Below are 15947 nucleotides of genomic sequence, written 5' to 3'. Positions count from 1 at the left end.
CAGCTCCTTTTTCAACCAAGAAATTCAGCTTCTTGCAGGTCCCAATAAACGGGTAACTAAGGTCTACTCGTCTTGGAAAGCCTCACTTTTTCAGCGAGGACCCGAACCGTCTTTTAAATATTTAAAAATCATTTTTAAGAGGGTTGGAAAATAAATTTAATCTTAAAATTTTAATTTTATATTATATATTTTAATTTTATATTTATTTATATTTATATATTTTATAGTTCATGTTGACACGTAACTTTTGTTGAAATTTATTAAATAAATTATATTAATTCTCATGCAAAAAAGATATTAGGTGGATATATTTTAAAAATTCATAAAAAATGTTAATGGACTAAAATTAAATAATACAAAGAAAATAATATTTTAATCATTAATTAATGTATTTGTTTTTGGATTATTCCAGAATTTGGAATATTTTTCGTAGGCTGGCGGATTGGTGATGGCGATACAGCTCAATCGTATGCTAGAATTGCTCCGCTGGTTTTACAATAATTTGTCGGATAAACCACAATTCATATAATCAATCATCATCGAGTTGTGTGTTGAATTTGATCACGCCTTCATCTCGCTCCAATTCAACGAGATCAGGAAGAGAGAGCAATGGAGAAGATCTCAAACACTGACGCTGTAAACGGAGAGCTTAACGATGGAAAAGACGCTACTAACGATGCCTCGGTCTGTGGTTACGACTCGCTTCATCAACTCCTTGCCGCAAATCTCAAACCTCAGATATTCCAGGTCGTTTTTCTCTTCTTTTTTGATCGATTTTCTTTGTATGGATAGAGTTCGCTGAAATATTAGCGATGACGGAAAATTGTTGATGATCTGTTTACGATTCGATTGTTTTTGCTCATTTTTTTCGAGTTCTGTTTGATTTCATACTTTTAGGCGGTTGATTCTGTGAATCTGGAAATCTTTTCCTACTTTATTTGAGAGATGCTTGATTTTTTGGATGTATTAGGTTTTATCAGCTGATTAAACATTTTGATTCGAAATTTAGTTGTTAACTGTTGATACTCTGTTTAGGCTAAAGGTTTGAAAATGATCGTGTGAACTCTAACCAAAGGTGAGGAGACTTTGTTTTGTTGAAAAGAATTAATCGTAGTCGATTAGCAGTGCTGATATAATATATGTAGTGTACGAACACGACTCTCCATAATGGTATGATATTGTCCACTTTGAGCATAAGCTCTCATGGCTTTGCTTTGAGCTTCCCCAAAAGGCCTCAAACCAATGGAGAGTATATTCTTTGATTACAAACCCATGACCATTCCCTAAATTAACCAATGTGGGACACTTTCATCCAATACCTCCCTTCGAACAAAGTACGCCTCCCCTTAATCAAGGCTCGACTCCTTTGGAGTCTTAGTCATTTTTTTCTGCCTTTGAGGAGGCTTGACTCCTTTTTTTTTTTTTTTTTGGAGTCCTTCGTTCGACATTCGAGGATTTGCCAATCTATTGGCACGACTAAGTTTAGGGCATGACTCTGATACTATGTTAGACGAACACAACTCTTCACAATGGTATGATATTGTCCACTTTGAGCATAAGTTCTCATGGCTTTGCTTTGGGCTTCCCCAAAAGGCCTCAAACCAATGGAAAGTGTATTTTTTTTATTATAAACCCATGACCATTCGTTAAATTAACCAATGTGGGACACTTTCATCCAACACATGTGACTTCTGAATTGATATAGATCTTTGTTCTGTTAGCATGCTTCTGGTAGTTCTTTCTTTGCTTTGATCATTTGAAATATTCGACGAACTTCAAAATTGTGTTGCTAATCCCAGGAAGTTAGCCGGTTGCTATTAGGGCTTAACTGTGGAAAGCCGCTTCAAACTGTTCCTCTTGCAGAGCCTGTGAAGAGTCTTTCTCTAAAGCATGATTTTGACCTCCAGGTAGTAACTTTGTAGGAGTCGTTTCTTAAGTTTCTTTGGTAACTTTGATTATATATTATTTTCAATGCAGAAACCTATTAATATTTGTGCTTGCTTTAGTAAGAACTTGATTTGGTTCCAGAGATCTGTTTTTCCAGAAACAATTAGCAATCTCTACCTTTTATTTTGTTGTTTAAACATGATATTGTCATATTGGTTTGTTAAATCACCACTAACAATCGTAAGTAGATGAATTATGAAAAATTTAATCTTATATTCCCCTCACTTGTGAACTTGGAAATTCGCTGAAGGTCGAACAAGTGGATACCAATATAAATCGGGAAGAAAATAAAATTATAGAGGTTTGAACACATGACCTCTTGTTCTGGTACTGTAAAGTTATTGATGAATATGAAAAATTAAGTTGATGGATTATGGTAAATTAATTCTTATATCGAAAAACAAAGATGTAGTTCTTGATTTTTATTCATATTCTTCCTAGAGAATCGAGTTCAATATGGGTTGTGTAGTCTTTTTATAACTCACATTCATTGCTCTCTTGCCCTCTCTTTTACAAATACAAAAAGAGGAAAGATCAAAATAATTCAAAAGTATGATTAGAAAGTCAGACCTCTTTATGGTCATCCTAACATATCAATTATCCAACAACGGGGGGATGATGCCTGTAACCGCTGCGGCCTCTGACCGTCCGTCCCGTCTCATCTTTCTTTGGCTATACTTGTACGTAGCGAGCCATGTTAGCTTCACATGAGATTCTTTAGAAAAAGGCTAAAAAGGCACTCATCCTCGGCTCCTTTTCTATTTTGCTTTGCTGCCTATTAAGAGAATAGGTCCTGTTGAAGCGGCCTGCCTTTATTCATCTCTAACGATACAGTAGATTTTGATAACATTTGAAAGCCTCTCTGCAAAATAATTACTGTGACCTACCTTTCTATTCTGATCTATGTCATAACCATTTTTATATTCACCATGCAACATTTATGTGATGAAAGGAGCTTGTGGCTCTTTTTTTTTAAAAAATAAATTTCTATGGCATTTTATTGATGTTTCTATCTATTGTTCTCTTAAATCATTCCAGGCTTTCCGCTTTATTGCTGACAAGGAATCAGTGAGAGTACCTCGAATAGTAAGGGTGGGTCTTATCCAAAATTCTATTGCTCTTCCAACAACTTCCCCCTTTTCAGACCAAAAGAGGGCTATTCTTGAGAAAGTAAAGCCAATTATTGATGCAGCAGGTGCTTCTGGAGTCAACATATTATGCTTGCAAGTAGGTTTCCCTGGCCAGCTTTCTTCGTGTGTATTTCTACTTATATCTCTTTTTGGGTTTTGTTTAATATCCATAGACATACATATGTAGGAAGCATGGATGATGCCATTTGCTTTTTGTACCCGTGAGAAGCGGTGGTGTGAATTTGCAGAGCCAATTGATGGGGAATCGACAAGGTTTCTTCAGGATCTTGCATTAAAATACAACATGGTCATTGTAAGTTCCATTCTTGAGAGAGATGTTAGTCATGGAGAAACTTTGTGGAATACTGCTGTTGTTATTGGAAATCATGGAAACATAATTGGCAAGCATCGCAAGGTAACAGTTATTTCGAGTTAATTTTCATGTCATGCTTTCTCGGCTGTCAAAAATACTTTTTTTAATGAAGTGTTGCAGAACCATATACCAAGAGTTGGCGACTTTAATGAGAGCACGTACTACATGGAAGGAAACACCGGGCATCCCGTGTTCGAGACAGCCTATGGTAAAATTGCGATAAATATATGCTATGGGAGGCACCACCCTTTAAACTGGTTAGCTTTCGGCTTAAATGGAGCTGAGATAGTTTTCAACCCTTCTGCAACTGTTGGTGAACTCAGTGAACCAATGTGGCCTATTGAGGTTAGTCTTTAACTTGTTCTTATCCATCTCTTGTTTGGTCCAGGTCATTTCACTTTTAAGTTATACCCAAAAGTCAAACAAGGAATATGAATTCAGATAATTATTCCGTTTTCTTTGATTGAGAACTACGAATCACGCTTCAGCTTTGTGTTAACATTTTTTTCGGCTTAGATGCTTCAACTTTTCGTCTTTGACTTAGATGCTTTAACTTTGTGTTAACATTTTTTCGCCTTTGGCTTAGATGTGTTAACATTTTTTAGCCTTGGGCTTGGATGCTTTTAACTCTGTGTTAGGATTGCACAACAACACACACTCGATCTAGATGAACACAAAGAATAGGTGAGAGAAAATGCAAAGAGGAACATTGGCTAGAAGTTTATTTTCTACCGAGAATATGCGAGGAGAAATATTAACTAGAGGTTTATATTAAATACATGGCGTAAGAGAAAATACAGAGAATACAAAAAGTATATATTCAAAGTACATTTTCAAAGCACAGCCTAGTAGAATATATATATGGTTCAGTTTATTATATATATAGTTTTACTAGATATGATCATCTACTATCAGTAACTATCTACCATAGCTCTACCAATATAGATTTTTACTGTATATAGCTATGTACTCTTTATGATATCATTTACCATATATACCATATATAGTTTTATTGAGTTATATAACCATTGAGTAAGCGGTAATTATATATAAGCAGCAGACTACATGACCTTACACTTTCTTACACTTTGACCAATCACATCCGGTATAATTATAAATTACGAAACTGGTTTCACTGTGATTGTTGTTTGAGCAGCCTATTACTATTGTATTTCTACCAACTTCTATAGAAAACTCGTGTACTTCATCTGCACTGCAATCTATTACCGTTAAATAATGTTGAATGGAATATTCTATGTTTGCAGGCCCGAAATGCTGCAATAGCAAATAGTTATTTCGTTGGATCGATCAATCGTGTAGGGACGGAGACATTCCCGAACCCTTTCACTTCGGGGGACGGGAAACCGCAGCATACAGATTTTGGTCACTTCTATGGGTCCAGCCATTTCTCAGCACCAGATGCATCTTGCACTCCCTCACTCTCCCGTTCCCGAGATGGTTTATTAATCTCAGACATGGATCTTAACTTGTGTAGGCAGCTGAAAGACAAATGGGGATTCCGAATGACTGCTCGGTACGAGATGTATGCCGAAACGCTTGCTCGGTATCTAAAGCCCGAGTTTGAGCCTCAAGTCATCTCTGATCCTTTGTTGCACAAGAAGGCTTCTTGAAGGAAGTACGATCACTTGGAAAGACCGGAAAAGAAGCCTATATGTAAGTTGAACAAGTAAGTTCACTTTCCCTTATGTTTGTAAGCTTTTCTCATAATTTACATGTTTATGTAAGCTTTGAACATGTGACTCTTTGTTTTAAGCAAATGTCGCCTTGCAAAGTGTAGTTTAGATATACACAATCAAGCAGCGGAGTGATAAGAACTTTCAATGAATTTAGATTGCTAGTATATATTCTTATCATGGCTCTCATCGTATCATCGTATCATCATAATATGAAGTATAATAATTAAGGTGATTCCCAATAAAAAATCATATCATATGACCACATATTTACTTAGCTTATTTGCACCGATCTCATCTTTTACGGAATCGATCCCCTTTTGACCGTATAAGAATATGTGGCACGGCACCTTTCGCTCATCCATTCCGCTCGTGCAGACGCGGCGTTGCTCTTCAAGCTTAAAAGCGCTCTCGGAATTAAGCACCTTTCTATTCCCCTGTAAAACAATGTATCCATGGGAAAAAAGCTTGAGTAAAGCAGATTCTTTCTTGTTCACTGTACTGATAAGATTTTTTTTTATCGATATAGAACACTCATGTCGATAAAAGGATTTGAGTAAATCCACATCAGTCTCCTCCCAACAATTAATTCTCAAAATCCATATGCCCAGTCCTAATACCTATATTAGGTGGATCGTGATGCAGATATGTTCATATTGGTGACGTTATTGTTGCTGTAATCAAGAAAGTCGATCGCTATGATCATGGTAGCAGCAGTGAAGGTGGCACGGGTATCAAGGTCTAATATTTCATTATAGTTCTATGATTCAGAGTATCATTTCCTATTTGATTATTTTTAGTGTCTAAAGTGCATGCAAAAAATTGAGTTACAGTTGATATTTATTCGATATTGTTGTGAGGAATGTTTAAATTTGATGATTCCAACGTGTACGATTGAAAAGCAAACTTACTCGTACGAATCTCCTTTAGGCCTTAATTTCTCCACTCAAAAGGTGTAAAACTAAGTTTCAACATTAACACTAAATTGAATCTAGTAAAACTTAAAGAACAATTGTTATCAATGAAAATTTATTTAATTAACAAATGCCAATACTTCTAAACTTTCGTTAATTGATAGACGTTTTTGTTTAATCCTAATAGAGTCCCCGTCACGGATCGCTATTATTGCATAGATGTATAATTCTTATAGTTCATCAAATCCTATGAGAAATGCTTTAAAGAGCTCTTGAACCAGCTCAATCAAATGGGAGAAACACTAAATCGGACCGTAATAGGATAAAAACCCCTTGAACCGGAGGAAAATTGGTTGGAACAGATCTAAGTATGTTGAACCAGTCGAAAATTGCCTTGAACCGACCCAAAATCGGGCCAAAACGTACTCACAGCCGGATTGGACTGTTGCAAACCGGTCGAGAATCACCCTAATCCAACCGAAAGCACGTTGAACCGGGTTGAAGATACGCTGAACCAGCATTGAAACTCGTTGAACCGACGGCGAAGACCCACCAAGAGGATAGCTCCGGCGCAAACTTCGTCTCTGTCAGAGCCGTTGTGAGATTTTCTCAATAATTATAAAACATTTCAACGATCAGAGTGGCGCAGCGGAAGCGTGGTGGGCCCATAACCCACAGGTCCCAGGATCGAAACCTGGCTCTGATAAGAGTGGCTTCTGTTTATTTTTTTTTTCTTTCCTTTTTTCTCTTGGTCTTTGACATTATTGAATTTCTTTCCAGCAATCAGAGTGGCGCAGCGGAAGCGTGGTGGGCCCATAACCCACAGGTCCCAGGATCGAAACCTGGCTCTGATAAGAGTAGTTATCGTTCAATTTTTTTTCTTTCCTTTTTCTCTTGGTTTCTAATGATATATTTTGTGATGCATTTCCAACCATCAGAGTGGTGCAGCGGTAGCGGGCCTATATTCCACAGGTCCCAGGATCGAAACCTAGCCTGATAGAAAAGTTGTTTCTTTTTTTTATTTTTTTTTTGGTCCAAACCCACAGGTCCCGGGATCCTATGAGACCTGAAAATATAGTTTTTGATGAAATGAGTCAACAAATTTGAAGGAAAAGAGAAGAAAAAATCCCATATTTTTGTGTTTCGAGTTTCAACCCATAAACATCCTTATCCTCTCTCTTTCTTTGTATAAATACAGACATGAAATCACAAGTTCATCAAATGGGTATGTCCAATTTCGCGTTTTTCCACTCACCCATCTTTTAGTTTCTAGCCTTTCACTCCCCAGATACGGTCTCATCCATCCATGGCTTCCATTTCTCCACCCACTCCTCACCATCTCTTCTTCTCCACTCCCAAATTCCATTCCCCAACTCCATTTCTGAAACCATATTCATCTTCTGCACCTCCTCCGCCATCCCAATTCCATACCATCTGCCACTGCCACAACCCTGATTCTCCCTCTCCCTCTGATCCTTCCCCTCCATGGGGTTGGGGCTCTTCACTTCAAGACCTCTTTCAAACTGCCGTTAGACGCTTCGACTCTCTCGTGAACCACCGTAGCGACGGCGAAAAGGACAATCGTTCTGACGGTGGGGTTCTGCGCGAGAAAGATGTGGACGATGATCGGAGCTGGGATTGGGATCGCTGGCGCAAGCATTTCGATGAGGTCGACGATCAGGAGCGCCTCGTTTCTTTTCTTAAGGTTATTTTATTTTGATTTCCTAGTAATTTGTTCGAGTTTGATGTGTTGTAGTTTGGGTTTTTCTCGGATCTTTCTAATTTAGGTTTTGAAATGATTTGAATTAGAATAAGAAGAATGAGTTTTGTGTAATTTATTGGAAGATAAGGATAGGGCAGTGAGTGGAATTCCGAGGAAAAAGGTTCATAAAGAATATGGCAAGAACAATGAAGAATTCCTTTGCTAATTTTGTTTCGTTTTTCCTTTCCTGCGCAGTTGCGCTTAAGTCATGCGGTATATGCAGAGGATTATAAGGATGCTGCTAAACTCAAGGTGGCGATTGCGGCTTTGGCTACAAACGATACTGTTGGCAGAGCGATGTCTCATCTTCATGTTAGAAAATTTCTTACACTGCTTTGGAACATATTTCCAATATTCCAGAAGTATTCATCAGCTGGAATTTGATTTGTTTTTCAACTTGGTTGGATCACCTAAGAACTAGAAGTACTCCATTTATTGCTTCAATGATGTAGTTGTCCTTTTCTTACACGTCCTCTTTTTTCTGTTGTAGAGAGCTATAGAGGAGGAGCGGTATCGGGATGCAGCCTTCATTCGGGACAATGCCGGTGCTGGGTTGGTGAGATATTCAAAGAGTTTGAAATAAATTGCTTGTATTTTAGTCCCCTTTTGCTGTAATGTGTTCATCCCCACCCCCTTTCCTCAGTTGTTTGGCACTTGCAATTTGCATATACCCCGAAGACTTTTTGGTTGATCGGTTTTAGAAGCTCATGTAGTTCAAGCTGGGTGTACTTGCTTGTTCATTTCTATTTTCTCCCAAGCCCGGAACTAGTTGCTATTTCTTTACTATCGTCTTTAAAGTAACTCACGAACCCTCTCACCGTAGTCAGCCATTTTCTAATGTATTGAGAGCTTTGTAATTAAATGTAAGAGAGAGTTTTGAATTTCCAGTGATCTTTTTCCTATTTTGTTTACGTGTTATGCTGGTCTTTCATGATTGAGTAATTTCTTCTGAGTAATTAAACCTCGATACTCTTCTAAACAATCTGAAACAATTTTTATATTACAATGTACATGTATGATTTTCTCCGTTCGGTTTCTTCTTCTTAGGTTGGCTGGTGGTCTGGCACTTCAAAAGAAAATCACAATCCTCGTGGTCTAATTATTCGAATCACTGCTGAACATGGTAGATACATTGCAAGAAGTTACAGTCCTCGGTATGATCTTCATTCTTTGTTGTATTGCATTACTTTCAACTTCTTTTTTTCTTTCTCTCTCTCTAGCAATTATGCATGTGGTTTTTGTTTAACTCTCATCTCGAGAAGGTCATCTACTTTATAAAACCTCACCTGCCCCCCTTTCGGTCAGAGTATGTGTGAATTCTTTCGTTCCATTGTCCTTTGATTAGTGGAACCCTTTATTCCTATTATTGGAAATTGAGCTTTAGTTCCCGAATGCTATTCTGCAGTAAGAAAGGGTTGTTTTTTTTAGTGTGTTAATGCTATCTTTGTGGCAAGCTGGTGTGTGGGGTCTGTGCGGTGCGAGAAACAATAGAATCTATTCAGCAAGTGATGATTAGCATGGTGCGAGAAACAATAGAATCTATTCAGCAAGTGATGATTAGCATTTTACTAGATTCTCAGTTTCTCTCTTGGCCTCGGTGTCTAGGCCTTATTGTAATTTCTTATTAGGTCTTATTTTACTTGATTGGAGCCCCTTCTTGTATTTGGCTTCTTTTTGTGGGTTTTCTTTCTTCCTTTGTATGCCTGTGTATTCTTTTATTTCACCCAATGGAAGTCTGGTATTTCATACAAAAAGAAAGAAAGAGCTATTGTCTTCTGTAAAGTTTCCATGATCCTTGTTCTTAAAGATATTTTATTAATTTACTGCTGCAGCTAAGAAAATATTGATTTTTTGTTTCTCAACTTTCTCAGGCAGCTTACTACGGCTGCAGATGGTGTTCCCTTGTTTGAGATTTTTCTTAGAGTGAATAAAAAGGGCGAATACAAACAGCAGGTATCTATCTTACAGCATCTAATGTTATGTGCTGTACGAATCAAAATTTTCCTTTCGTACGATTACTAACAAAATATGTTTATTTAAACCGACTGATATGATAGGGTGGGCTAGCTGTGAGTATTGTAGAAAGGGTCCTAGTGTGTTGGTCCAATGAGTTCCGAAATCTATTAAATTAGGCACCTATTAGATAGTTGATTCAAAATTTGGTGGCATCCTAGTTTAGGGTTTAACTTTAGAGGCTGGCAGTCATCATAGTAAGAATGGCCCCTTGGAAAATGATTGTGCGCTTCCAGGAGGATGGAGAGATTGAGGGGGGAGATCCTATCTTTCTATGCCTCTCTCTTGTCTCAACCTATAGAGGCTAGACCCTCTTTGGAAGGATTGGACTAGATTCTATCACTACCCAAGGTTTGTCTACTTTAGATGGGGAGAAAGGGGAGCTTTCTCCCCAGAGGAAATCAAAAAGGTGATTTCGATATTGATAGGAATAGAGCCCTAGGCTTGGATGGCCTTAATATGGCCTTCTTCAAGGATAGTTGGTAGAGGGGGACCTTTGGAAGGTCGTTTGTGAGTTTTATGAGAGGGGGGTCTTCAACAACTCCCTTAATGAAACTTTCATCTATCTTAATCTTAAGAAGGATTGAGAAAGAAGGGCGAGAGATTTCATACCTATTAGCCTGGTGACTGGTGTCTATAAAATTATTACGGAAGCATTGGTTAATAGATTGAGAAATTTCCTCCCCTCTACGATCGTTGAAGCTCAGGGTGTGTTCCTTTAGGGCAGACAAATTCCCAATCAGGCTCTTAATGCTCATAACGTGATTCAAGATTGTAGAGCTCGTAAGAAATAAGGGGTTATCTTTAAGATTGATTTTGAGAAGGCATATGACCACGTGGACTGGAAGGTGTTAGCTAGAAAGGGATAGAGATCCTGAATTGGACTTGCTTTTGTTTTGTGAAATATTCGATACCTATCAATGGTCGGCTGAGGGGTAGGATTTGTGCTTTGAGGGCTTAGACAGGGGACCCTCTCTCGCTATTCCTTTTCTTGCTTGTGGTGCATGTTCTAAGTAGGATCATCTCAAAAGGTGTGGTATCTAACATTCTTGAAGGGTGTGAACCTGATAAATTATTTAGGTGGGCTGCTTTGGTTGGGTATGAGGTTGGTTCATTGCCTTCTTCACCTGGTCACCCTTGGCATAATTCGACTAGTCGTCCTTAGTGGGATCCTATTGTGGAAAAGATTCTAAAAAAGGTTGGCCTTGTGGAAAACAAGTTTTTTCGCAAAAGGTGATGACTACTCTCATCCAATCAGTGAAGTGGTATTCCTCTTTACTTCCTTTCTCTCTTTACAATTCATGTGTCCGTGAGTAATATACTATGGAGAAGCTTATGAGAGATTTTCTTCGGGAGGGCGTGGAGGAAGGGACTGGGGTTTCCTCTTTTCTGTCTGTTAATTTTTAGATTAATTGATCTTAGTTGTCTATGAGTTCTAATTTTTTCAAAAATTTAAGTTTAGTCCCTTGAACTTAGTTGGTGTTTGCTTGATTTTGGAGCTTAGGGTTGGTTTTAGTAGCATTGTTCGGTAGATTGAAGTTGTTCTCGAATGATTTAAATCTTGAAAGGTTCCTTCTATTGGAGTATTAGGGTACTACTTAGGTACTTAGGTTGAAGCAGTTAAACGTTGAAGCTTTAGTTGGTTCAGTTTCCTTGAGCAAAGAGGGTTAGTATGTGTTAAACGACATTGTTGTCGAACTTCAAGTTAATGAATGAAATTTAGTGTGTTCTCTAATTTAGGCTGAAATTTGGGAGCATTACGTTATTGTTAAGGGTTGACAGGTCTAACGATGTGGCCGTTGTTAGGTTCTATGTCTCTCTTTGGGCGTTGGTGGTTAAAGTTTTACGAAATTATCCTTATATCTTATTCTTTTGATCGGAGCCATTTTTACTTTGGTTTGGCTCCTTTTGTTTGCAACCTTTTTTTTCATCATGGTTAGTTTTAGGTTGAATCACTTAGAATCTGTTTCCAAATGTTATAATGGCTACAATTGGCTACTTAAGGTACTTTTTTGGGATGTTCAGGCTGTGTACTTGAAGCGGAAAGGAGTTTTCTCCGATAGTTCAAATGGTTCATCTAAAGGAATAGATTCACCTAGTCTATCGAATCCCTTAGACCCCGTTGAAGAAAAGGATGATCTTTTCATCGTAGGTGGCGAAGAAGCCGAAGATGGTGACATCAGGAATGGAGACTCTGATATAGCTGTTGGATTTCCCGTTTTTCAGGATATTTTGAGAGATATGATTCCTGGTGTGAAGGTCAAGGTTTTGAAGCTGACTACCCCTGGAAAGATGGACAAAGACATGATATCTAAGGTGATCGAGCAAATAATCGAGGAGGAAGAAGACGAAGAAGAGGAAGACGAGGAGGATGGAGAAAGTGAGAAAGATAGCGACTTTGAAGAGTTGGAAGTAGAAGCTAAGACGAAGGATGGCCAACAAGAGAGAGATGCTGAATTGGATGTTGATGACGGTTTCCTTGAAAATCAGGGACGAAACGAACTTGCTGTCAAAATCATTGTTAGCGGCTTAGTTCAGAAGCTTTCTAGTGGGTTTTCTTCTAAAAATGTACTCCGAGTACCTGCGAAGTTAGAAAAGAAGGGGCGTTATTCATTTTCTTTCTCTATTGAGAATGATGTGAACAAACAGGAATCGATCGAAAGGGAACTAAGTCCAATGGATAGGAAGCCCAAGCCTCGAGGTCAAAGTAGTATTGACCATGTTATGCTCGATTTAGCCAAATTCGTCGGCAAAGAAAAGATACCGTTGAAGGTCGGTTTGAAATTCTTGCATGTTAATAAGTTGTTGGTCAGTTTTCCAATTCTTAGGTGCCAATTTTTATTTATTTATTTACTTTTGTGCATTATGAACTTGTTTTTTCAGGTACTTAAAGATTTGAGTGAGTTAATAAAGGTATCCATCAGCCAGGCACAGAACTATCAACCTCTTTCTGGATCGACGAGTTTCAATCGCATTGAAATACCGACTTCTTCCGATCCTCTAAATGGTATTATTTTTGTACAGTTCTTATTCCATTCAAGTATAGAAAAAAGCTCAAGTGGAGGCATCAACAAGAATTCGTTCCCTTTCAGGACTGTACATCGGCGCACATGGAATATATACATCAGAAATTATTCATCTACGACGCCAATTTGGTCGATGGCAAGAGGACGGAGGAGGGGATAAGGAGCCTTCAAAGCTTGAGTTTTATGAATATGTAGAAGCCTGGAAAGTTATTGGGGATCCATATGTACCAGCTGGAAAGGTAATTGGTTTACTTTGACTTTCCATTCAATGTCCCGTGGTATTGACGGGATGGTCATGGTTTTCCAGGTGGCGTTTCGTGCAAAGGTTGGAAAAGGATACCAGCTTCCTCATAAAGGGATCATTCCCGAAGAATTTGGAGTGGTAATTTTTATTCTTAGTCGACTATTATTTTAAACCGTTATCCTTATCTGCTCCGTTTTGATCTTCCTCTTTCTCCTCTCTTTACTGAATGATCTCGTGGCACCTTCGTTTTTTTAGATTGCTAGATATAAAGGACAAGGAAGGCTAGCTGAGCCAGGCTTTCGCAATCCTCGATGGGTCGATGGCGAACTTGTTATTCTTGATGGAAAGGTATGGAGTTCACCATTTTTCTTGTCTTCGTGATTTTGTTTGATCTGTTACCGAGCTTGAGAGTAATCTATGTTCTTATGCAGTACATCAAAGGGGGACCTGTTGTTGGATTTATTTATTGGGCACCTGAATTTCATTTCCTGGTGTTTTTCAATCGGCTGAGGCTACAAGAGTAGATTTCATTTTATTTTAAACTGAAATCTCAAGTTCGTCCATTCATTTGTGCTTCCATCGATTCTGTAAGGGTAAGATCATCTCTCTAACCTCAAAACATCTTCACTTTGCATGGTTCGGGTTCCTTTCGTAACTCGTTAAAATACGCTTTTTATTTTTTGCTCTTTAAATTTATCAAGTTTTTCGACCTATTACTAGGAAGTACGAACACACTCCAACACATGTCAGTGATGCTAAACAATGTGTGTCGTAGTTGTGTTTCATGCTTGTGTTTCATGTTTGTGTCGATGCTTGTTAGATGTTTAAAATGTGCGTCGAGACACTCGTCTAGGTGTAGTTCCTTGGATAGCGAGGGATCGACGTGAGGCATGCTCACTAAAACACACAGAGATGCAATGTGCTTTCGAGTGTCCATTTTATTTTATTTTTTTATGAGGAATCTCTTAAATTCTATTAGGAAATCTATTTTTTCCCTCAATTTCCACAAAAACTCCATGTTCTTATCAATTTATTATAGAAGTTTATCCAAAAACCTCTCTATTCCAAAGTTTAAGTAACTCTTTTAAAGACCTCAACTTCCCTATAAAATGATACCCTTCCCATGTACCAAGAATCGTAGCATTTCACCACATTGGCATGTGGGATTTAAAGGAAGGATGCTCTAGCCAAATGTTCTCTAAACGAAAGGGGTTTGGACCCCATTTTCTAAGACCTTGGCCAGTGATTTGATATCAATCTCGGACCCATCAATTGTCTAACCCCCCCAAAACTTTCGGTAAGGCAACCCTAATCCTCAACCCAACGATTCAAGCTTTTGTTGAAGCAAGAATCCTTGAATCAAAGAAATTAACACCTCCTTATACAAAATTTGGATCAACAAGAGATAAGGCTAGAATTAGATTACCACTCAAGATCAAAGATCTAAAAGCAAGATTTAGAACCTTGTTCTAAATTGAGTCATTCCACAATCGAACTTGATCCAAGTTTGATTGAATGGCTCAGATGCAATCTACCACAAGAATGGCTCAGATGCAATCTACCACAAGAATGGCTTGAAACCATAATCGAACTTGATTCAGGTTTGATTGAATGACTCAGATGCAATCTACCACAAGAATGGCTTGAAACTTAGAAATCTCAGGGGAAAAGTCTCAATTTGAGAGCTCAATTTCATTTATCAAAATCTGTCTTTTACCTATAAATATACTTTCTCCACAAAGAAAACTTCCAACTCGTCAAATGCCCCATAGAAAAATTTAGAATCATTCAAGCTTGACATGATCAATCTGGTTTGTGGAGTGATTCAAATCTCAGACAAGTGTTCTTGCCTTGAGATATTTGATCAACAAAGTAGTTCGAATCTTACTTTTAGGAATCACTTGTCTAAAAAAATATGCACTCTAGGGTTATGGAGGCATGCCTAGATACATCAGGTAATGATATAACTTTGCAGCAATCTGATACCGATCATTTTCTCCCCCATTTTTTTCTAATGCAGTTATAGCAATTTCAGATGTTCTAAAGCCCTTGTTTAAAGATAAGCAGTGTTGCAAGCAAAGCGAGCGATTTTGTGTTTATCCAACCTGATCACCAAAGCTTGGTTCATGCCAACGCTCGAGTCTCGTAATCACTTCTCCTTCTCCGGGCAATTCTTTCCATGCTTGTACATATTATTAATCTGTTCTGTTGCTTAATCAATTCTTAACCATCAAGTTTTGTGGTGATATATAAAAACAATGCTTGTGATATCATTTGCTTTAGCTGTACTTATTTACAGTTGTAGATATAGATATCATTTTTAAGACAAGATATCCAGTTTGGAGTCTGGAACAAGAACACCATTAGATTCATCTGTTCATACCATGACAACTGTTGTATTAGTATGAACACAATGTTTACCCCTTTTGTAATCTTCTCTCCTTGTTTATATTCATCTTTGGTTTCTGCAGAGATATATATATCATGTTCTTGATGTTTCTTGTTAAAATAAACAGGTTTAAGTTCAATTCTTGAACTTTTCAGAAGTTGATTCATTTTAGTTTGTGTTAATTATGGAACAAATTGATAACAGGGCTTCAAATGTGTATTAATTAACATGTTCACGTGGGCAGACTAAGCTGTGGTAGATCATGTTGATGACCCATGTGATCAACTTTTTAGGCACAAATATCATCATTGCAAAATGCACCAACCCAGGTATCGAACTCGGGTATGTACCATGGCAGGGTACTATTCTACCACTAGATCACTAGTGCTTCTTGTTCCAAAGAGTGTTGTTTACGGCCGCGTGTATGTTTCGGTCATGCTTGTCCAGAGCGTGTT

The 15947-nt window shown here is 38.0% G+C and overlaps 2 protein-coding genes and 2 non-coding genes across 6 annotated transcripts; all 4 read left to right on the top strand.

The window, feature by feature from the left end:
• The first annotated feature begins 414 nt into the window (after positions 1–414).
• On the top strand, positions 415–5306 carry LOC111455342 (beta-ureidopropionase). 2 transcript variants are annotated; one of them, XR_002712573.1, is made up of 7 exons: positions 415–747; positions 1800–1907; positions 2986–3174; positions 3265–3492; positions 3571–3795; positions 4716–5161; positions 5192–5301. XR_002712573.1 is itself a non-coding variant. In XM_023096968.1 (6 exons), exons 1-6 carry the CDS (start codon positions 610–612, stop codon positions 5079–5081), a joined length of 1254 nt encoding a protein of 417 aa, XP_022952736.1. In that variant the 5' UTR covers positions 415–609; the 3' UTR covers positions 5082–5306. The 2 variants fall into 2 exon arrangements, 1 of the variants encoding a protein (XP_022952736.1); XM_023096968.1 differs by having other exon boundaries at positions 4716–5306.
• Positions 5307–6692: 1386 nt separating this feature from the next.
• On the top strand, positions 6693–6764 carry TRNAM-CAU. The gene has a single exon. It is a non-coding gene; the product is annotated as a tRNA-Met (tRNA).
• Positions 6765–6840: 76 nt separating this feature from the next.
• Positions 6841–6912, top strand: TRNAM-CAU. The gene has a single exon. It is a non-coding gene; the product is annotated as a tRNA-Met (tRNA).
• Positions 6913–7199: 287 nt separating this feature from the next.
• On the top strand, positions 7200–15583 carry LOC111455031 (protein EXECUTER 1, chloroplastic-like). Of its 2 annotated transcripts, none has more exons than XM_023096550.1 (12): positions 7200–7763; positions 8016–8132; positions 8311–8376; positions 8868–8974; positions 9692–9773; positions 11859–12605; positions 12717–12840; positions 12926–13098; positions 13167–13241; positions 13359–13451; positions 13535–13696; positions 15139–15583. In XM_023096550.1, exons 1-11 carry the CDS (start codon positions 7365–7367, stop codon positions 13625–13627), a joined length of 2076 nt encoding a protein of 691 aa, XP_022952318.1. In that variant the 5' UTR covers positions 7200–7364; the 3' UTR covers positions 13628–13696; positions 15139–15583. The 2 variants fall into 2 exon arrangements, with proteins under 2 accessions (XP_022952318.1, XP_022952317.1); XM_023096549.1 differs by having other exon boundaries at positions 7201–7763; positions 15124–15583.
• Positions 15584–15947: the final 364 nt, after the last annotated feature.

This window comes from Cucurbita moschata, unplaced genomic scaffold (assembly GCF_002738365.1).
Source record: "Cucurbita moschata cultivar Rifu unplaced genomic scaffold, Cmos_1.0 Cmo_Scf00017, whole genome shotgun sequence".
Classification (NCBI taxonomy): Eukaryota; Viridiplantae; Streptophyta; class Magnoliopsida; order Cucurbitales; family Cucurbitaceae; genus Cucurbita; species Cucurbita moschata.
The sequence above is the reverse complement of the archived record's forward strand: the minus strand, read 5'-3'. Positions and strand labels throughout refer to the sequence as shown.

Coding starts and splice junctions, on each gene's coding strand:
- LOC111455342 (XM_023096968.1), top strand. CDS start 610: ATGGAGAAGATCTCAAACACTGACGCTGTAAACGGAGAGCTTAACGAT. Junction 748..1,799: donor TCAAACCTCAGATATTCCAG/GTCGTTTTTCTC, acceptor TGCTAATCCCAG/GAAGTTAGCCGGTTGCTATT. Junction 1,908..2,985: donor AGCATGATTTTGACCTCCAG/GTAGTAACTTTG, acceptor AAATCATTCCAG/GCTTTCCGCTTTATTGCTGA.
- LOC111455031 (XM_023096550.1), top strand. CDS start 7,365: ATGGCTTCCATTTCTCCACCCACTCCTCACCATCTCTTCTTCTCCACT. Junction 8,133..8,310: donor GAGCGATGTCTCATCTTCAT/GTTAGAAAATTT, acceptor TTTCTGTTGTAG/AGAGCTATAGAGGAGGAGCG. Junction 8,377..8,867: donor ACAATGCCGGTGCTGGGTTG/GTGAGATATTCA, acceptor TCTTCTTCTTAG/GTTGGCTGGTGGTCTGGCAC.